The sequence below is a fragment of the Symsagittifera roscoffensis genome, chromosome 3 (assembly GCF_963678635.1).
Source record: "Symsagittifera roscoffensis chromosome 3, txSymRosc1.1, whole genome shotgun sequence".
NCBI classification, from domain to species: Eukaryota; Metazoa; Xenacoelomorpha; order Acoela; family Convolutidae; genus Symsagittifera; species Symsagittifera roscoffensis.
In genome coordinates this window covers 50,801,557-50,824,595 of record NC_087064.1, presented here as the reverse complement: position 1 = coordinate 50,824,595, position 23,039 = coordinate 50,801,557, and the positions used below count along the sequence as shown (strand labels likewise).

Genomic DNA, 23,039 nt, shown 5'->3' with positions numbered 1-23,039 from the left:
ACAACAAATGGTGTGCCTATCCAGTGCACAGTTTGGCCTCGTAATGTTTAATTTGGTGGCCAAATCTAGCAGATCACTCTTCAAACTTTTGTCAGTCGGTGTATCTTGTCACCTGTTAGTTGAAAGCATCTATTCGGTCTCCCATGAAACAAAAAACAGCGCAAACATTTTTTCTCAAAAACCTTTCAATGAAATAGACGTTGCGAAACAGTACTGCCAAAAAACTGGCTCGAATCAGAACAACAAAGAAAAACATTGGCCTAGTTTTTGACAGGACTGTTTTGCAAGACAATATGATTGGGCTCAATTTTTCTGTGCAGCTTTGCCTGTCCAACTCAAGTCCGGCAGAGCTTAATTAGACACTTCGACAAAGCTGCGTGCGCTTCAGCGCTTCGCATACGCCAGAAACTATTGTGAGTCATAAGAACTGTCAGGTAGGGCTTTGGTATACAGCGAGGTGCAAAGTCAGCCAGCCGAACAAAATTGAGATTGAAATTGTGAACATTTTTCAAGCACTATACTAATTTATGTCTACAGACATTTAGAAAGGTGTCAATGAACGCAAGGAAGCAGAAACAGAGGGCTGACTTGTTATTTGAGAAAATTAAGTTCTTGATTTGAGAGATTAGACTAAATTGAAGCTCTTTTTTTATAAGTAACTCAATTTGAGAAAATTGGATTAACAGCTGCTATTTATATCCACTTTTGAACCTAAAATTTCTTACCGATTTTTTTTGCTTAATTTACGCAGTCGTAATTGCCTTGTTTTTAGCAAATGAGTTTGAATTGACTTTCAAAAGTCCAACCAGCAAAATCAAACTTGAGCCTGACAAAATTAAGATCTCTTGAGAAAAAAACTATACGTCTTTGCTTATTTCATAGAAATTTTACCGGTTTATAAACTAAAACTCCTTAATATTGATCCATCGGTTCATTCCAATTTTCTGTTTATCAGTTGTCGCAGTCTTCTTTCGGATGAATATGCTCTATCGGATTGCTTTGTGGTTTTTTAACAAAATTCTTCCAACTTCTACAGCATAATTTTCAACTATATACATTAGGTTTACTTGATCTTAAATTCAGCAACGCACTGTATCATAGCGCATCGAGACCCATAGTAACAGCAGATTTATGCATCGGCCTGCCTACTTTTCTTACATCGAGAAACATTATCTGAGACGACAATAACTCTATTTTCAAAACCAAAGCTTACAAAAAGCGAAATAACATTTTACTATATTATATACATTGATTTACTCTTGACTACAGACACTGTTTTTTACATATAAGTAATTTATGAATAAATAAATTGCACTGCCCGTTTTTGTCTGTGAACATCTAAGTTTTCAGGAGTACGAAGGCACTGTTCTGGAAGACAGTTCGAAATGGGTGCGGGTTTGTACGCATCGCTATACAGGTGGCCTGTCTGCCCTTCAAATGCGGGTATTCATAGTCAAAGGCTTCGGCTATCGAACAACCTACCCTGCAAAACAAATCACAATTTGACACGTAGTGTTATGCTCACGTAGTTTTCAGCGCGTTGTTAAATGGTTTTCACAATATTAATATTTAAGAACCTTTTCTAACCACCAAGGTAATAACTCTTTTACTGTTCACACAACTGGGATTGAATATCCATCATTGACTTACGGTCTCTTCGCCCAGCACCAGCCCACTTCCAGCAGCAGATACTTGGCCTGAAGTGCGTGCATAGTGGCGTGTATGTCTTCAGGGGCGAATCTGGCAAATGCCCTGTACACCTGTTTGTTCCTCTCCCTCGCCAGGGAGTCCTCGTAGTGGGGGTGGTTGACTATGGGTCTGCCTGTTGTGAGGCGGATCGTGGCCATAGTGGACATAGAGCCCGCGAACGAGTCCTCTAAAACATTCAAGATTTGAAATAATACAATTCAATTCTTTCAATGACTTCAATCACATACAAGTTTCCCTCAAGTTAGCTGTATTATATCAGTTTTTCAATGTTAATTGGAGACGATTTACATTCAACTTATTGTGATTTTCTATTAATGTCCTTGTTTCATGTAAGCCACAAGAAGAGCGTGGTCTGGAAGCTCGGTACTAGTCTAAATAACGTTTCTACTTTTGCTGGCTGTAGCTCTTTGTCTAAGTTTACCTGGGGTTCCATTGCAAAACTGACCAGTTAATCCATATGGTACTAGTTAACAAAATTTACCTTTGCCTGTGTTGTCCATGATCCAATTGAGCAGCTGTTCCAACTCAGGGTCATTGTACTCTCCCTGTCTACTCATGGCTTTGTTCAGATTCGGATACCCGTTACAGGACATTGTCAAGACAGCAACACCCAGCATACTCAGTCTCACGTAACCTAAGGGCACTTTTGGAACCACAGCTTTGCACATATTCACCTAGCACACAGCGATACATCAATGTACTATTGCCATCTGCGATGAATTGAGACACCATTTAACGCAGATCATTGCCCAAAATTGTTTTCATAACCACAATTTTTCTATCAGACGACAATCTAACTTTCGTAATTCATCTCTATTGTGATTTCACTCGGCACAACAAACAGAAGCTTCTGTATTTTTACAAAACTATTTTAACTTCTTTAATCAAATGAATTCCTCAAATTCTCAAGCGCCGAAGAACTTTTTTTTGGTCAAAACCTTTGAAAAAGTTCTCTGAAAGGCATTTATCATGAAAAAATATTCTTAATACAGGTCCACATTTTTTTCCCGGAAAAATCTATTCCCGTCAAAAAACATTCTGCGCACGCCACTGAAAAGCACAAGATGTTACTATTGGAGGCAGTAGACAGAATGAAGCCATGATGCACAGATGAGGAGTGAAGAACAGTTTCAGTCTCATGATCAGCACTGCCATCAGTCCATAGCCAATGAACAGCAGAAGCTGCAGTAAATCCTCCTGCAAAATGCACTTCTCAATCTGTTTTGATTTTGTCTCTTACATCTATGGGGGCCGTCTCTCTAGCTAACACTCTACATGCACGAATTTATACAACTTCCTTGGTTAATGAAACTTGTTTTCACAGTCTAATGATGCATTTTTTGGATGAAATAGGAACAGAAATTCAAGGAGTAAAAACAGTGCATGTGCAACATATTACTGTATTCGCATCCATGTTACTAAATAAAACTTTCTATCATTTTTTAAATAAAGAAATTGATCTAGATTTAAGGATGCGGAAGGGTACCTTTCTAACTCTTTAAGAGGCTTGTCGCGATTACCGGTTTGAGTTGAAATGAAACTCCGAACAACTGTTGCCTTTTTTCTCCAGCACAGAACATGGACACAAAGAGCTGTATGACAATCAAAAGCGATGCAATCAGAGCCATGGGAAGCACGGCGGACGCTGTCATCAGTTCAAAGTACTAAAACAGTACATAACTAAACTCAACTTCTTCTCTTTATGGACTTTCGCGTGATGAACTGGAAGTTAATTCGTGTTTCAAAACTCTTCTTGTCATTACATTTACTTGATTGACAGATTCTCTACACTTGCTTAAATTATCCACGGCTAGACTCAACGTTCATTAGCGAATTTAAATACATGCTGAAAAGGAAAAACTTCTGACGCTGACTCACCCCCACTCCGATGAAGTCGAACTCCTTAGCGCAGAGGTATAGGAGAGTGTGGAAGTCCCTGAAGTCCGTGAACTTACTCTTCAGAATGTTCAGGATATGCATCTAGAAATAAAGCACAAGTGAAATATTCCGAAGAAATAATTACATGCCCTGCTATAACTAAATGTATATTCTTTAGAAATGGATTGACATTCGATTCTGTCAGTGGGCAAACTATTTCTTAGAAAGCCTGATTTTTGCTCGAACTAAAATTTAAACATCTTTAATCCTACAGCATAAACAATTCTTACAGATTGATTTTTACGTTACCTCGTCTGATATGTTGAGCAGATTTGTGACCATTGATTTCAGAATCACAGAGTTGACCAGTACACAAAACGGAGCCACCATCTAAACGGAAACTTGTCCAAGACTCTTATCTCACAAGATAAAAATCTATCAATAAATGAGACTTTACAAAAAGTTGATGAAAACTTACCCTATAAAGCAAAGATTCCAAAACTTTCTGCGATTGTTGACGTTGGAACGCTAACAAAATCTAGAAAAAAGGTAAAGAAAAAATTATAAAAGCAAACATAGAAAAGGTAAGCGAATGATTCCAGCTAGTAAACTGGATCCACTTACCCATGAAGAGGCTATAGTCATAAGCATTGTCGACGTCAACATCATTTTGTTTTCATGCATCAGCGACAGAAGCGAGCCAAAGCCGAGCTGAAAACGTGCATTTTGTTACTTAAACAATATCGTGTTTCTACTTTCGATTGTTTCTGTAAGATTATTTGGTTGTATTGTACAACAAAAAAAATTAAATCAAAATTAGGACGACAAGGAGGCGTTGTGTTCCTGGTGCTGTCCTTTTCAATTACTATATCTGAAATATTCGACCCAAAATTCAGTACGGTCTTCTCGTTTATGACTGCACACTTTTCCATCATGAATCCAATTGTTGGATTGATTTGCTTCAAGCGTAAATACGAGAGCTTTTATAAGGAATTTTTTCAAAATATAAATTTAAGTGTTCATGAGCTTTATATTTACAAGCTTCTGAAAAGTTGTCTACATCTTTGAACTCGTTGAATGTTTCCATTTTTTTGACAATGTTTTAAAACAAGTTTTCTTAGAGAACCAGAAAGTCCAATGCAACATCTATAAAAAGTTTAAAGGAAATTCTCAAAAAATTCTCTGTCTGTCTTAATTGAACAGGGCTGCTAAATATTTTAGGCGAACATAAAATACTGCCTGAAAAACTACATGAACGAAAAGAAAACTTTAATTTCTTTGTATTCATCCAAAATTAATTTTATACTGAGGAAAAACGGAGCTTCATCGACTCTTAATAACCATAACGTAGAAATGATGATGCTAATTTTGCGAAGTAGCAATCTTCTTTTGTTTACGTTTTGCAACGAAAGATTACTGATTTTCAATAACAGATTCAAGTTATGTGGGGGGAGGGGAGGGGGGATGGGTTAAACAATTCTACGAACGTCTTTTTTGTTTTCTTTTCAAAAGTTTGTTTGCTGCGTAGAAAATTTGGTCAAATTAGGGTCTTTGCCGTGAATTAGGAGCGCTCGGAAAACCAATCTGGTCGACCTGAAAAAAGGTCGACAAATTTTTCAGAATTTTGTTTGAAACTCTGCCACTATCCCTCCTCGATCCAACCCTGCTTCTTTTATTTTCTTTACTGCGATACGGTTCTTTTGATCATTTGTTAACATCTCGTTTTTGCTTTTTTTCTACAGAAATAACTTTTTTCTTAGCCACTTTATAACAATTTCCTGGTCGATTAAATCTCTCATGCTCATACAAAGACGAATATTTTATCATCATTTTTTTGAATCACATCTCCTTAATTTAAAAAAGTAAATCATACCGTGGTGGGAATTAAGAATCTGAGGAATGTTGTCTGGCTGATCAGCTGGAGAGCGAAGAGGGCCGAGACTGCAATGATGAAAACTGATAAGTTGAAATGACAGAACTGCCATGAGGCAACACTGTAGAAGGTAGTGATGAAAATTCCCAGTTGGCAGAGGAGAGACCCCTTAGACCATGTTAGAGATCCAAGTTGTCGTTCGAATCTGCAAAAAATGACTGGTTTTTTTAGCCTAAATCTCAATATAGGAATAATTCTCTCAAAAAGCCCGATGTCATCGCATAGTCAAGCTTTACTTCTTCGCACTTGATAAGTATTCAAGAAGTAGTAATTGCTTCGTTTTAGTCTTAAATGAACATTTATCACGATCTCATCTTCTATACCATAGAACTTTTTTGAAAATTTGATTGACTGGAATGGCTGTTTTTACAGATGAAACGCAAAGATCACTCGAAAACATTAGGACCAAATAAATAATTTAAATATGCATCCAAAGTTCCGATAAAACTTCTGCCAATAAAAAAAAACATACTTGAGCATGCAAGTGACGAGAAAGAGGTGTAGATGAATGATGGGGAAAGTCCACGTCTCCCTCAGAGGTGGAGTCCACATGACTCTGGTGGCCTCCCCGAAGTTGTACAGGAAGGCAAGAGCAGCTACCACTCCTGCCCCTACACTACCAGTCACCACTGCTGCGATCATGAATGTCAGAGGAGCCAGGAGGGCATTCAGTTCGAAAGCAGAGTGCGTGTAGAAATAGATCGGCACACCGAGACCTAATGAAGTAGAACATCGTCAGTAGGTATGTTGTTGGCTTGTCAGGCATGTTTTTACGCAGAACGAGTGCATGCGATTCATTCGTGCACGTTCTAAAGAATTACCGTTGTGTTCTATTCGATATCGCAATTCTTCTGGCGTCAGGTAAAAAGAATTTGTTTAATTGTCTAGTTGGTTGTTTGTTATTCTCATCAGTCCCTCATAAGTTGCTCCGTAGGTGTGTTTGCTCTGCAAAGGTTGCATCCGTGTATTAAAACTCGTAAGATGACAGTTCTGAAAAGATGATTTAAATCTCTATTTTTGCAAGGAGGCAAATTTACATGAAAAATGAGACTCATCTTAATCATCTACATGAGTCTCTCAATTTTCATGTAAAACTGCTTCCTTGGAAAAATGAAGATTTTTTCATTATTTCAGAACTATCAGCTTACGAGTTTTAACCCACGGATATAACCCTTGTAGAACGAACAATTATTCAACCGACACAACGAAATTATCGCGTTACGGTGTAAATAAACAGACACGAATTAACAAATATTTGAAGTTATTTTTAACCTTCGCATGAGGTGACCGGAGGTAGCGCTTGTCCTCTGTTGACTCTGAAGCAGATCTGATTGAAGGGACACGAAACCACATCACACCACCCCAGATATACCTTGTACAGTAGACCCACCAGAATCTGGAAGCAGTATCAACAAGAAATAAAATCAGAACTAACTGAAAAACTTGTTCGATATTGCACAACATTTGTGAAGTCCAGTTACAAAAAATAGGGTCTTTGCCCTTTTAACCCCTGGCGAATTATAGCAACCATAATGATAAAACAACAGAGTTGGACTGGGGGCCATAATTTTTTGTCACAAAATTCGTTGGGACTATACTGGGAAAGACCACAATGATGAATCTGGTAGCGAGTTAATTTTAAAAGCTGGCTTATTTTTCCAAGTGCCAGATTGTTCATCTTGCTTTACTTTTGACAATTGCGTGTTTTGATATTGGCAATTTAAAATCATTCCATATTTTACGAAGCGGCGGGCATCTTTCATATGGGTTGATGCCTGCAGTGATAATTAAATTCACATATTTCAATCACAAGAATGGAATCCTTATTAATCTGCAGATTATAAGCTAGAAACAGTGTACGGCAGAAGGAAAAATTGCAATGAAAAAACCCATTACATGGACGTCAAACGTAAATAGACAAACTTCTACCACCTGAGGAAGCAACTTGAAGGGAGAGGATGACAGTACAGCATGTATAACATCAAAAAGGAACTGTAATAGAAGCGTTCTGTACAAGTCTAAAGACGGGAGGGAAGTTTTGTTTATATCAAATATCAAAGTGACATCAAAAAGCTCAATAATCTGACACACAAAAAAGAAAACGAATAACTAACCCAAAATTAATTCAATCAAACAGCTTTTTACAGCTTGTACTGTTTTAATTTTTGTCCATATCCTTTTTTCCAACCTATATCTGTTTTTTCTCTCTTAAAGGCAAGCGATTTCACATCTCCGTATCTTTTCTCTTTTCTCTGTGTGTTTTTTTTATCGCACTCTTTCTCTACTCCACGAATTTTGTATCCTTTAGAGGGTGCGAACAAAAAACATAGCGAAAACAAACGGAGATGAGAAACCGCTTGACTATAAGAGAGCAAAAACACATATAGATTGGGAAAAAAGGATAAGGACAAAAATAAAATTAGTACAAACAGTAAACTGTAAAAAGCTGTTTGATTGAACTAATTCTGAGTTAGTTATTCGAAGATAGCTATTGCGTTTCTTCACGAAGTCTACACCAATTTCAGTACTACTTTTTTGGATTTGATAGCACTTAATGCTTGCTTAATACCAGGCACATCAAATAAACCGGCTACCTTACCAAACAATTTAAGCTAGAAAGCAATGAAAACAAAAAACAATCAGCTGTAGACGAAAAACCGGATACCAGAAAAGTAAACAAAAAACTAGGCAACCACTCACAAAATCAATTAGCTGCACCAAACAGAACAGCCGGTTGCCCAACCAAAGTTTAAAATAAGGTTTCTACTAGAGTTGTTCAAGAAACTTTTTTCAGGTGTAACTTTTTCAATTTAATTGAGGAAGGCCTGTGTAGTTACTTTCAAATAGTTCGAAATTTATTTTAAGGGTTCAATCATTTTCAAATAATATCAACGAATTAATTTTAAAAAACATAAAAAAATCAGCGTACAAAATTAAGGCCGGCCGACCTCCAGCGCCAAAAACCAACCGAATATTTTTTACACGGAAAAAATTATTTCGCGAGAACTCTAGTATACAACATATCCAACCAATGCGATGAACAAGTTATAAAATCATCAGTTGAGATTGAACAGTTGATAATGATTGCCGTTGATACAGAAAAAAAGCCAAGTACCCGGTTGCAACATCCTTGCTTACCTAGTTGTTGTGATAAACTTATTAAATAGTTTCAGAAGCTGTAAATGATCATGACTCATGTTCAATCAAACAGCGGGACCGATGATCAATCAAACTACGCCCCAAATTCCGAACACTCCAGCTGAAGTCCAATTAGAAGTAGACGCCACGGAAAATATCCCTATGCTCAAATTCCAAGGACAGACACCCATTCCAAAGGCTTGCAACAAACGAGGTTGCGGGGTTCTAAGTCCCATCGAACAACAAAACCCAGCTGACACCAACTTATTGCAATTAATCGAGACAACCATCAGAGCATCGATTAACGATATCATTCCAACTAAGTTTGCCAAACTAAAACAGGAGATGAAAGAAGTGATGAAGGCCATGATGGATGACGCTACGAGTGATACGAAGAAACAAGTTTTCACAGAAGTCAAAAGCCAATTATGTTTACAAGAAGGACGGTGGAACCTGAAAAGTCTTTGTGAAACCGAGTTAGTAGAGAGTTACACCAGAAGGGAAAACCTGCGAATTATCGGTGTAGCCAGCGAAGAAGGAAACCACGAATCTAATGCTGATACTGCCAATAAAGTAGTGAACATTGCCAAAAGCATCGGTGCAAATATCACCCAACATGATATATCGATCGCGCATCGTCTGCCAGGTCGGGGGAAAATCCAAACCCATCATTGTTCGTTTTTGTTGGCGAGTTGCCAAGGTTGAAATTCTAAAAAAAGAAGCGTCAATTAAACGAGAAAGAAAGCACGAAAGATATAAAGATATTCGAGGACCTCACTAAGGCGAGACTCAACTTTCTTAAACTGATGAAAGGAGACAACCGTATTGCTTCGGCTTGGTCAAGAGAGGGAACTCTTTTCTATCAGATGAAAAATGACAATTACATAAAGAAAATAACCGGGCTCTACGAAGGCGGGGATTTGCTTAAATATTCAGTCAATGATGTTATGAGTTGCTTTACTGGTGTTTTCTATCAATCGGAGTCTCCCTCCGGAACCTAAAATTTCAGTGCTACATATAAACGTTCGCTCTTTGAAAGGTCATCTAAGTGAATTGGAAGCACTAGTATACAGTTTTGAGTCTCCTCCTTCTATTTTATGTCTATCAGAAACATGGCTAACAGAAAACGATGACAGTAAATGCTATCTCATTGATGGCTATAATAAGTTTGTAACATGTAACAGAAAAAGCCGTGGAGGTGGTGTAATGATACAAATACGTGAAGATTTCAAGCTCCTAAAACAAACTACCACGAGCATCGATGAATGCACCCTTGTGTCAATTGAAAAAAGTAACTACCAGTTTAAAATAGCCGTATTATACAACCCTCCTAGAATAAACAAATTAACATTTATTGATCAACTTGAATAATTTTTGGAAGATAACTCCTCACCCTCGATTCCCTTTGTTATCTATGGCGATTTTAATATTGACATTTCAAAAGTTAATCAACTATCTAACAACTACCTGAATTGCATTTTTTCGAAATGGTTTGAACTTGGCGATACCAAACGAACAAGAGTTACTGATACAACAAATACATGTCTAGATCATTTCTTTTATCAAAATTTAACCGAAACAGACCACCAAGTCCTCGAATACCAAAACTTCTCGGATCATTTCCTTATCCTCTTGCAATGGACTCTTCCATATTTAATAAATCGAGAAAATCGTTTATTTCGTGACCTACAATTTATTAAAAGCAAGCATAAATCAGATATGTATATAAACGCTTTACATACTGAGCTAAGTGATAATATACAAATATGTCATTCTACTAATCCATCGGAATCCTTTAACAGTTTTTCTGCGGCTTTCAACAAGATTACAACTTACTTTGCACCCATGAGAATAAACAGAAAACCTGAGTTCCAAAAACCAAAGTGGTTCAACAATATGTTAAAAAATTTACGCACCAAAAGAAATAGAGCCCACCGTTTATGGAAAAGTAATCCAATAAATCAGATATTATTAGAAAATTTTAAAAACTTAAGATCTAAGTTAGAAAAAGAAATTAAATCGGCGAAAAGAAAATACTATAATAAGAAATTTACAGCATGTATAGGAGACTCAAGACAAACATATAAACTACTCAATGATTTAAGTGGAAAAAATACTAAAGATGCAAGTGTTCCAGTGCTTGAATCCTGTCTGCAGCACAAGGAAGCTCCGTCAACATTTGATATTGCTGAGAGATTTAATAATTTCTTCTCAGCTATAGGCACAGAGCTTAAGAAAAATTTAGATTACTTACCATTGCCATCTCTTAATCAGGCTGAGCAGTCGGTTTTTCTATATCCTGTTACAGAATGTGAAGTGAAAAAAATCATCGACAATCTTGATAATAAATCTTCATCGGGAGACGACAATATAAACAACAAATTAGTTAAAATACCGGCACCAGCAACCATTCCTTATTTAGCTTCTTTAATTAACATCTCCTTTATACAGGGCATTTTTCCAGATAGATTAAAAAGAGCGAAAGTTATCCCTATGCATAAAAGTGGATCAAGAGTTGTAGAAAACAATTACAGACCAATATCTCTCCTAATAGTGTGGAGTAAAATCTTTGAGAGAGCCATGTACACAAGAATTTATAATTATCTAGAAAAATTCTCACTAATTTATTGTAGGCAGTTTGGTTTTATTTCAAAACACAGTACTGTCGTTGCACTAGTTGATTTTACTGAAAAAATGCGTTCCCATGGCAATAAAAGCATAATTAGTTTCTTTTTTGATCTGAAAAAAGCCTTCGACACAATAGAACATAATATTCTGTTACAAAAACTTGAATCATACGGTATCAGAGGAAATGCGCATAAATGGTTTAGATCATATCTAAATGAAAGAATTCAACGTGTAGAAGTTAAGGGAATTTCTTCAAAATGGTTGACTAATAAATGTGGTGTCCCTCAAGGATCTATTTTAGGTCCGTTACTATTTCTTATATATATTAATGACCAAACTCATGCATGCAATTCAACAGAAATTGTCCTTTTTGCCGATGATACAAATGTCACAGCAATTGGTCAAATAAATCTTCGGGTTGAAGAGGACATTATCAAACTGAACTACTGGCTTAATGCAAATAAGACTTCCAACTCAATGATCTTTCAATTAAATAACTGTAACATTAAGAAAGAACCCGTGATTAAATATCTGGGTGTATACATTGACTCCAAATTATCGTTCGTTTCGCATATAGACAATTTAAAAATGCGATTAGCCAAGCAATCGGGCATTATTTCCAAGCTACGCTATTACGCACCTAGGCATCAGCTCTTAGAGTACTATCGTAGTAACATCACAACAACAATCCAATATGGTTTTCTGGTCTACGGTTGTTGCAGCTACTCATTTTTGCTGCCGATTTTTATGCTTCAGAAAAAGATTCTAAAATTAATATTTTTCAGAAATCGTAGGGACCACTCCGAAGACATTTTCATTAAACATCAAATACTAACAGTCCATGAGCTCCATGTCTATGAATTACTGAAATTCGTGCTGCGATCGATTAATAAACTTCATAGCAAAAGTTTTTTGAATAATTTATTTGAATTTGAAAATCCATTACGCGAAACCCGTAGGGGAAAACTAAACATGCTAAAAGAAACATTTAGGAAAAGACTATTCGAAAAACACTCATTGGCGTATCGGGGATCTAGGCTTTATAATATTCTCAGAACAAGGGGTTTACTTCTAAATGATATCGAAAATGCGAACATTGAAAAAGTTAAATGTTATTATCATGAATTCAAAAATGGATACCTATTAAATAACAACGAGCTGACATCTTTAGTATTTAATTTTTAAAATGTTTAACTACGAATACCTTGGGTAAATGCTGCAAGACCACCAACTATATATTGCGATTCTTGACGAAAAAAATGATGCTCTGGAGCCTTTTAGTTCAGGAGATATAACGATTTTTGTGATTTTTTGAATTTTTTCTCACTAAAAATTTTTTCAGAAAAAACTTAGAAAATTTTTAGAAAATTAAAAAAAAAATGTTTTGATATTCATGGTTGAGAGACAGGTCATAGGTATAATTCACTAGAGATCACACGCGCACACCATTAAAATGCAGAAAATATGGCCTTTTTATGTTCGCAATTTCTCTTTCTTTTCTTTCACTTTTTTTTTCAAATTTATTTTTCTTCCATAATGCTGTTTACTATTGATGTTATACTAAAGGGCAGCTGTTGGTAGACCGCATGGTCTCGTTTGCTGTCCCTCTCGATTGTATATAAATGATAAATTACTTTAATTTTGTCAATGTATTTACCAATCGAGAAAATAAATTCTTTCTTTCTTTTCTTTCTTTATAGATAATGACATACTTAACTGAAATAAAGCAAACTGCATTTTCTGCAACGACCATTCGAATCTTGGAAAAAATCAAAAGCAGTAGCACAATGTTCTGTCCGAGGTTCCATATTTTCTTCACTTAAAAAGCAAATTTGAGCTCAGATTAACTCAATAATAAATTTGTTTGCCGATGACACTGTTAAAACATGAAAGATCAAAACTTAGACCCAAATTTGTGCCAAGTTTTTAAATTGAGCCTGAGCTGCAATTCAGCAAATACAAGCAAAAAGCGGCAAGAGCTTCAGAACCACAAAAACCAAAAATTGTTCCTTGTCACTCACACAAATTTAGCATAATTTGAATGGAAGAAACTAAAGTCAACCACACAAAATTTGCAGAAAACAAATTGTACCGTATAAAATGAAAATGTGTATAAATTATGCATTTGAAAATCTCGCGAAATTAATTAACTTGAAATTATTCCGAAATTTTTTTAAACCAAACTCTTCGTATGTCTAAATTCTGACCAAAATTTTTGTATGTCTTGATAAAAAAAACAACTAGGGACCCAGCTAAACCTGGAGATACGTGTTTGAAATTGAATGAAATGCCTATACTGATGCGGTACAAAAATGTGAAATCAAAAATTGGACTTTGCCCAAAACCATAGTTATTTCTCTACTAAAATAAGTGAGAGGAGTAAAAAAAATTGACAATCAATTTTCCCAAGAAGATAAAATTTCTCTTAAAAAAATTAGGGAGTCGCCGCCCATTATCGCAACCGGTTCTCTCAATTGAAGTTTGCACCTCAGATTTGATTGCGTAAATTTTTAGAAAATTCAAATCTTAAAACAGTCAAACGTTCTAAGCACCGATCAAAAATATTTCCAAAATCCACAAACTTTTTCTGCAAAAGCAGCTTTTAGCCGCTTAGGCAGAGAGGATTCCCAAAACCGGGCTTCTCGATTGAACACAACCTGAAAATTGGCGCGGTATTTTTCGCGTAAAGTCAAAGAGCTTCCAAAAAACTGTCACTTTTTCAAAACTTCGACTTCTTTGAAGGCTATAACTTTTTTTGAAACAAACTGGACATAGCCAGTTTAAAGGCACGCTTTCAACAAGCTGTTGTTTCGATTAAACCTATGACATCGGATTTGACAGGATAGTTCCAACAGTCAACAAATCAAAATTTTGACATTTCCGAGAGTCATAGCTTTTTGTTTGAAAAATAGGTTGTAGCCGCTGATGCAGAAGATATTTGCTCTATCTCTAACTTCGATTGAACCCAAAATCTGAGATTTGCGACAGTAACTCTCAAGAAAATCAGAAACTTTAAAAAAAACGGTCAAAACTCAAAACTTTGACTTTTCCGAGGGCCATAAAATTGGGTGTCAGAATAATTCGGGAAAAATTGCATCAGCAAATGAGCTTCTCGCAACGCTTACTTTCAGCTAAGGCCAAAATCTAAGATCTGGCAGAGTAGTAATCGAAATAATTCAAAGTTAAATAAAAAACGATAAAAAATTTAAAAAAAAAAGACTTTTCCGAGGGCGATGACTTCTTGCGTAAAAATATTTGTGAGTGGCCGCAAATGATAATGCAGGTGGAGCTTTTTACTACCCGTTAGCACCATTGAACCCACAATATCAGATTTGAGAGGCTAGTTTTCGATTCATAAAATGGTCAAAAATCAGAAATTTGACTATTCCGAGGACCATAACTTAATGTGTAAAAAAAATTGAGCCTAGCCGCTCATGCAGGGAGCTGTTCAAAACCATTCTTTCCATTGAAATCAAAAATTCAGACTTGAGAGGGATCGGTTTCCAGAAAGCGAAAAAAATCCACAATATGAGTCAAATATTACCCTACAGACTTTTTCGAAGGCTGTAGACAGAGGGATCAAGTAAAAAGATACTCTAATGGGAGTATACAGGCAAACAGGGAGTTGGAATCTTCCAATCGATACCACTTTTTGAAAATCAGCAAAAGTTTCTGATAAATAAATTTCCAATAAATTTTCCATAATAAAAAAACAAGAAATTTCAACTAACGGATTGGTAAACATACAACCAACTTGAAAAGTGCGGAGAGGAGAGAACTAGTGTTTCCCTTGAAACAACCCAAAATTAGGTCATTAAGGCGGTGAAAAATCGGCCGAAAAAAATTGGGCCGAGGAATTTTTTAGCGAAACTAAAAAAAACAAAGAAGGAAATACGAAGTCAAGGTAAGAAAAAATTACAAATTGTAGGAGTGAAACAAACACTAAATGCAACATTAAAGACGTCAGATTTGAACCCAGGATTTTTGCCACCCCAGACATATTAGTTACCTCCAGGCTAAGCTGGCCGGGAACGCATTAAAGTTTGAATTTATTATGCTCCGATATACAAGTTATTCAAGAGGTGATTCTGTTAAACAAGTTGATAACAGGAAAAAAGTCTTTACTCAAGTTTGATAACGCTTGCTAATCGCAAGTGTTATTATTATTGTAATTCCCAATTTTACGAAGATTAGTTTCACCCTTATCTACCACTCCAGAAACAAAATAATGGCAAGTCAAATAATCACAAAATAATATCAAATAACCTCTGGCAAAAGGTTGAATCTCTGTAGTGCGTTGATTGTTGTGGGGTACTCTGTGAGGTTGTCGTGAGTCATCGACCGAATGCCCTCTGCGACAGTGGGTGCCTCTATCATTGACTTGAAGTACGAGTAATACAAGCCCTGCAACACGTCAACTCTTCCGAATCAATAGCGAGATATCTCTGGAACTTATATTTCAATAAGTCATTTGACCTTTAGGCGTTTATTAAGTCATGAAACATTCTGAAGACCAAGAAGAAAATTTAAGCAATTCTTTGATTGACCAATTCTCGTCCGACTAGTATTAAAAGTTCCTAGAGTACTAACCATTTCAGTCCTGTACATCATCTCTCTTTCCAACTGAGACAGATGAGAAAAATGCTTGGCATTCTCGAATAGCGTGTACAACACATGTCTAAACACAAACAAGATTGAAACAAACGTCATTTTGTTCACCAGATGTGCCGATACTTTGGGTCTTTCCCATTATAGCCCCCCAGATTGATAAACATTTAAAAAGCTCCTCTTCACAGTGATTTACTATTATGGGGGAGCTATAATATGGGTGGAGGTCTATAATGAGAAAGAACCGAAACTATTACAGTACAGTTACGATATTGAAATCAATAGCACATTACAACACAAAATGTCAACACTACCATCGCAACAGATGTGAAACACAACAATCACATCTGAAATTGATACTGTAATCAAATGGAGCATTGCTAATTCAGATAGAAACAAGGAATCCGGTTATTGTGCAAATAAATAGCACAGAATGTTCCGACCATTGTCTTAAAACAAAACAACAATTTTTTTTTTCAAATTATTGTCGCTTTTTTTTCGGCGTGGTGTGATAAAACGTGCTGAAGAAAAACCTGCGGATTAGGTATATCCGACAGTCATAGTAAAATGAGCAAATGGAAAAACAATTTTTGCAGAAAAATTAAAAAAACGAAAAAATAAATCAAAAAGAAATTTCAAAACTTTTTTGGTGTTTTTTGAATTTTTGATTCCAAAAATGCTTGATTCCAAAAATGCGGTAAAATACTCAAAGTAAACTAACGTTACTCAAGTAAAACTAACTTTTAACGTTTTATATTCAGGTATTGTAAGCTTTTAAGTAAATTAGAACAAGACTGCTCGCTCGCTTTATTCTGAGTTAGGACCGAAGTGTATAACTCATAGAGTAATTTCGGATAGGGTACACCGTCTGCTCGTCACGCTATCTTATTTTCGGCCGGATAGATTCGTGCAACTTCTTAGTCTAATACCGATCCTAATCTTACTCTTATACTATCTAGTCTCAGGTTGTTTAACTAGTCTCTGCTAGGCTCAATAGATCTAGGGTATACTGGTTTATTGCGGCTGCTGAAGTACTCGGGAGAGTTCAACTAACTTCTAAGTTAAATTCAAATCTCTCTGGTGCTGAAATTACAAGTAATTTCAGAACTTACAAATAAGTGGATTGTTAGTCAGATGGATCATGATTGGTTAATATTAAATACTTTACATTGGTAAAATATCTAATTTATCCAATCATAAAATGTAGTTTAGATCAGGTTCCACCCATCCGGGTTTTACAGAGTTTTTTAGAATAGTCTTTCTGCAATTCAAAGGATGGATGATGGACGTTGGTATTTGGCGAACATCTTATTTCTTCTGGGTTTTCTTATTAGAGAAGTCCCAGATTCAATCGTTGTGTCTTCTTCAAGACAACGACTGGGTTTTCGCAACAAACTCAAATCTGATTTCAGAATGGTTGGCTATGTCAGGTTTTTCTGTTTCATTGGTGAGAACTTCTTTGTGTTTGACCTTGTCTGGGAATGGCGTGGAGATTGTGCGTGGAGGGGATGCCTGGTTACTCGGATCTGTACGTATACTTGAACATCGAGGTGGTCATTGTTCTAGTTCAATGAAGTCCTTTTCTGCGAAGTCAAGTCGTACTCTAAATCCTTTGAGTTGTGATTGTGGGCGGCATATTGATTGTGGTTGGCCATTCTTTTTCGAGTGTAGTGGGTTCATTTTGTCTTTGGATGTTCGTCTTTGGTGTTGTATGCTGATCTATATATTGCATAATATAATTTACATTTTATAAAACTTTTATTAGTTTAATGTTTTTTAATTATGATTTTGGTTAGTTGTTTTCACAAAAGCTTTTTGTTTTAGTTCAGTTATTTTGAAGAGTTACTCACCCTTGAGTAGCTCTTATTAAAAATAGGAGTGTGGTCACAAAGCGTGATGTAGCGCGGTGGGTTAGGCCGGCTATAGAGCATGCTCAGGACGTCCTTCCTGGTGGGTTAGGCCAGGAGTGGGAGTATGATTGCATGCGGTTTTTGTGAGAGGTCCTGTTATGTGACAACGTTTTATGTTGGGTTTGTTGTGGTTTTTCTTATGTCTTGTTGGTTGTGTCCTTTTTTCAAAAATCAAATTGTTTGTGGTATGGGTTTGTCTTTCGACTTTTTTGTGTTTTATTATTTCTTTCTTAGACTTTATAATAGTCTTCAAAAGAATAAAATATCCAGTTTTAAACTGGGTTAATCCGGTTTGGGTACCGTTGGTTTCCTTTTCTTAGTCATGCTGTTATTCTATGATTTGTGGTGTTTAGTAAGCTGCGTTGGTTAGTGTTGTTTAGTGTATAATTCCTTTCCAACCGGGTTAAAGGAAAGTTTGAAACGTGTTATCTTGTGTTAGAGTTATCGAGTGTGAAAGCTTGAAACTGAAATTCATTATTTTAAACAATTCTTCGTGGGCGAGCTGTGCGAGTGTGGATAATGTTTGTGCGAATGAATGGAAATATCAAAAGGTTAGTACTGCATTTTCGTTTTATCAATTTATTACATAGAATTTTTAATTTTACTGCTAGTTGTTGGGGAAAAGTTAAGTTACAAATTTTCATCATTTTTAGATTTACTGCTTGTGGGGGAAAAATTTATAAATTAAATTACTGCATTGGTATTATATTTATTTAATTGTTGGTGCAAAAATTTAATAGGGTTTTCAACAGTTTTGAAGAAGTTTGCTATTTTTTATTTTTCTTTTGTGAATTTTTCAGATGATCGTTGGATGAAGGCTAAAATTCTAAAGAAAACATGGATAAAGAATGGTTCTAATATTTTAATTAGTTAGTAATATGTATAATTCATACTTACCTGTTAGTCGTCGGGGAAGAAACCGTGGGGGAAGATGTCGTGGATGAGATCTAAAGTTGTTAGTAATTTAGCTAAAATGCGGATGATATTTTTAGTTTGAAGTAGTGGCGCAAAGCAATTGAAGTGCTTTAATGGTGGTTAGTTCTTCAGTGCCAACTGCAAATTCATAAGGTGTGTTTTGGATTAGATTATATAATTTGTGATTGAATTTAGTGTTATGGATGAATTCTAAAATGGGGATTTCTATAGGTTGTACAAACTCGTGTGGGATAAGGAAGGGTCGGGATTCTTCTGCGTTGAAGGTCTTGGTGATGGGACAAAAAATATACATTTGGGTTATGGGATCATAATTTCGAAGAATACCATGAAGGTTAGTATCTTTAATGCAATATGTGAAGTTAAGAAAGAATGGTGAGGTGTATTTGGAATTGATGAATTGAAAACGATGGTGTGGTTGTCTGGAGGGAGTGTGTAGGTCAAAGTGATTTTGGATGAAACGATAATAAGTATATGTGTGTGTTTGTTTAGTGCGCAACATAATATCGAGTGAGCAGTGCAAATCTCTTTCATGTGGTGCAAGGAAATGAAAGGTTAGTGAAAATATTTGGAAGCGTTCTTTAAAACTTTCGTAGGCTTGTGTGTCTGTTTGTGCTTCTGAAATAATGTGGTCAAACTTGCGATCGAAGATATTTAGTGTAAATACATATGGTGTTTTAATGAAAAATTTCTCGGTGATTTGTGGGTTAGCGAAGCGATCGTCGTCTAAGAATTGATCTTGGTTAGTTCTGATGATGTTATGATCGTAATATTCTAGTGTATATTCATTAGCTCGGGGTGCAGTGTGTGTCTTTAGTGATTTTTTATATCCAATGTAAGTAAATTGTCTAGGTGTTAGTGGTGTAGTGAGTCGATATAGCATGTCCTTATTTCGTTCTATATCGATGTGAGTGTTAGATAAAGGTAAGCAAAGGGGATTAGTAAAATGATAATATGAGGTCCAAGGAAGGGTAGGCATTAAAACGTGTTCGTCTACAAAGTTACGTGTCTCGTTAGTGTCGTGAGGGGTGTTTAAGGTGTATTGTGGAAATGAGGGTAAGGTGATAGCTAAAAATTCTTTTGTGTTAGTGTGTTTTGGATGGTTGATATATTCACGGGCTGTTCCTGGTTTCGCTGGGAAAGGATGGTTGGGGAACTTTCTTTTAAAAGTGCGGTAAGCTCTATTAGTGCTGAGTGAAGATTCAGTAGATGTGGATGATGGTGCTAATGATTCGGTATAAATTGAAGAGGGTGTAGGGGTAGGAGGGTTGGATGAATCTATTGTGGATGAGATTTGGTTTATGGTTGGGGTGTCAAGGTGGTAGGGTTGTTGTTGTAGGGTAATGAAATTATCTAGTTCTGGGGAGATTCGGGGGGTGTCTGGAGAATGAGATGATTGGTCTGAGTGAAGTGAGGAGTAGGTTGGAGTGACTTGGGAAGCATAAGAGGGTGTAGAATTGGTTGGGACAGGGTTATTTGGTAGTATGGGTTGAAAAGGGGGTTGGGAAAAATTTGAGGAATTGGTGTGAAAATTATTTGATGGAGATGGTTCAGAGTCGGCAAATTCATCGGGGGTTTCAATATTCGGGTTATTGAGTTGTGAGATGGAGTATAAAACTGAGATGTGTGAATTAGTATCGGAATTCATGCCGGATGTTACATTACTGGTGGGGAAATCGGGTGGCGGAAAAGCAAAAAGTGGTATTATTGGGATTGGAGTGGTGAGGTTGGTTGGGTGGGAATTTGATCGGTGTAGGGATCCAAGTTGTCGGCTCATCGTGGGCTAAAAAAATTATTATTTTGAGACTGAAAAGCGGTGGTATGGGGTTGTTCTATAATTTGTTCATAAGTATTTTCATCTTGTGAGTGGTGTGGCATTATATGTTGGATGGGACTTTGTGATATGGTTGGTCTAAAATTTTGATTATGTGTTATGGCTAAATTTCGAAAATTACGTGGGACTAGGGATAATGGATGGTTATGTGGTAGGGGTGGTAACTGTGGTGCTGTTGGCGTTGTGTCTACATTGTTATGTTCTTCGTTGTATGTGTTCTGTCTTGTTGCTATTTTTGTGTTATATTCTTTTATTTGTGCGTCTAAAAGAATTTTGTTTATAGATGTAGAAAAGATTCCAAAAAATCCTGCAAATAGTATGCGTGCTACACTTGCTTGTCTATTGACTTGTGTGTGTATAGCACATGTGTTATAGATTCCTTTTAAGAGTGAAAAAAGAAATCCAATAAAGTTAAACATTGCGTATAAAATAGTCAGTTTTTCTAAGATGTAGTAGGGCCATCCTAGAAAATCAAGAATCTCATTCTTGAGTGTAACAAAGCTAAAAATATTGATAGGTGATATATCTTGGGGACGGTATTTTTCACCGTTTAGATATATATAATCTTTAATGTCTTTAAAATATCCGCTATAGTCTTGCGTATAGATGTCTGCAAATCCTGCGGTTTCGGCAAGTTTGCGTAAGTTTTGGTCAATTGATTGTCTTTGTATTGTGTCCATTTGTGTTAATAATTCTTGGAATTGTTGTGTTCTAATGTGATGTTGAATATCTGATTTTGAGTATATTCCTATTGATTGTAAGTCTATATTTGGGTTTCGAGCGATAGCGCGAATGCTTTCTGGTGAAAATTTTTTGAGTGATTGCATTAATGTGGGATATGGGGTGAGAAGGTAATATTTATCTTCATCAGGGTTTAGTTGTACTACATTGTGGCTATTTTCTGATCCACATGGGACTGCGGTATCCCAGAAATAGGTTCTTCGTGAAAGTGTGTCAACGAAATGTACTTTATTCTTATAAAAGATAGGGATTCTTTTATAGCATCGTTTATCTTCAAAAACGTATAGTGGTGATACTTTTTTAGTACAAGTATAAAACCATAAGATGTTTCCTTCATAGTCTAAAAAATTTGATCTATTTCCTGATAGTAAATATCCTGCGTAGGGTATTTTTAATACTGCTAGTGCAAGTGATTGTAATATTTGTGTTCTTTCTAATTCGCATAGTTGGTGTAGTGTTTCTAATTCAGAGAGTGACATTTCTTGAAAAATTCGGCTAATCGTGTAGTCTAGTTTCATATCTAAGTGAATATCATAGTGGATATTACCGAAATATGTACTATTCATTAGTGATAGTTCTTGTAAACGTGTGCTTTGATCGTCTTGGGGCTTTAAATGTCCACCAGGTTGACCTGTATTCTTTTGAAAATTAACAGGTATATATGATGTTCCTTCATTTAGGGGATGACTTGTGGCGTATGGGTCATATTTTATTTTTCCAGTGGTCATGTCGAATCCATTTTCGTATTCAACTAATATTTCGGAGTATTGTGTTTTGTGAAGTGGGTTTCTGTATTTACATGCAAGTTCTGTTTCTTGATATATTTGAAATCGTGTTAATTTGTTTTCTTTATTATGAATGTTTCTAAAATTAGAACTTATTTTTCGTAATGGATTTACTTGTTCATATGGTATTGATTGTATAAAATATTTTTCGTGAAATTTTATCATACGAGCGTGTATTTTTGCTACTTGAAATGTTGTACATGTGTCTTCGGGGAACCAAACAATTGTTGCTTGTGTTCTTGTTGTAGGGTCGCAATAACCTTGGTCGTTTTTACAAGGTAATCTAATTCCTTGATAGATCATTGTGTTGTCTGATAAATCTCGTGTGAGTTGTATTTTTTCGAGTTGTATTTTCCAATCGAAAAACATGATCTCTTGGTATCCTTTGTTTTTTGTGTCTGCTTTGCAGTTTGATGGGTTATTTATACCAATGTGTGGTATCCAGTGTTTATCGTGCATGTCATAGGTTAATCGTCCGTGTGCGCCGTTATATGGGTACTTTTCATCTAATTTTATATGTCCTTGATATCTTTCAAGTTCTGCTTGATGTACAGAATCTGAAAAAACTTGGAAATTTACTAACTTTCTATCTGTGTTTTTATTTTTTGTGATGTTTAGTCGGAGTAACTCGTTTTTACAATCTTCGGGATTGAGATGTAAAAGTCGTTCTATATTACTCTGGTAGAATGATTCATGGTCAAGTCGGTTTTTATTTCCTTTTGAGACTTGTGAACAATGTACTTTCTTTTCAGAAAATGTTGCTGTGAATTTATATCCTGTAACTGTTGTTGCTCGGGCTTTTGAATAAAGTGTTGCTATTACATTTGTAGTTTCTATGGCTTGGGGTTCTGTTTCGCATTGTGATACTTGATTTATTGCATACTTGTGTAGTGTTTTTTGTTCGGTTTCTTCACAATCGTAATGTGTTACTAATAAATCTT

At 35.9% G+C, this 23,039-nt stretch overlaps 1 protein-coding gene across 3 annotated transcripts in view; it reads right to left on the bottom strand.

Moving 5' to 3' along the window:
* Positions 1-1,118: 1,118 nt before the first annotated feature.
* LOC134842774 (protein C-mannosyl-transferase DPY19L1-like) overlaps positions 1,119-23,039 on the bottom strand; it is a 100,655-nt gene continuing 78,734 nt past the window's right edge. Inside the window, exons 2-15 of one of the 3 annotated variants that reach the window (XM_063859259.1) lie at positions 15,878-15,965; positions 15,554-15,691; positions 6,794-6,917; positions 5,994-6,237; positions 5,462-5,666; positions 4,213-4,299; positions 4,067-4,126; positions 3,898-3,978; positions 3,589-3,690; positions 3,231-3,374; positions 2,782-2,907; positions 2,192-2,384; positions 1,651-1,876; positions 1,119-1,483 (exon numbers count right to left, since the gene is read on the bottom strand). In XM_063859259.1, the coding sequence (XP_063715329.1) occupies positions 1,339-1,483; positions 1,651-1,876; positions 2,192-2,384; positions 2,782-2,907; positions 3,231-3,374; positions 3,589-3,690; positions 3,898-3,978; positions 4,067-4,126; positions 4,213-4,299; positions 5,462-5,666; positions 5,994-6,237; positions 6,794-6,917; positions 15,554-15,691; positions 15,878-15,898 (1,896 nt within the window). In that variant the 5' untranslated portion in view covers positions 15,899-15,965 and the 3' untranslated portion in view covers positions 1,119-1,338. The remainder of the gene's footprint in view (positions 1,484-1,650; positions 1,877-2,191; positions 2,385-2,781; positions 2,908-3,230; positions 3,375-3,588; positions 3,691-3,897; positions 3,979-4,066; positions 4,127-4,212; positions 4,300-5,461; positions 5,667-5,993; positions 6,238-6,793; positions 6,918-15,553; positions 15,692-15,877; positions 15,966-23,039) is intronic. The other 2 variants (XM_063859257.1, XM_063859258.1) reach the window with 2 other exon arrangements.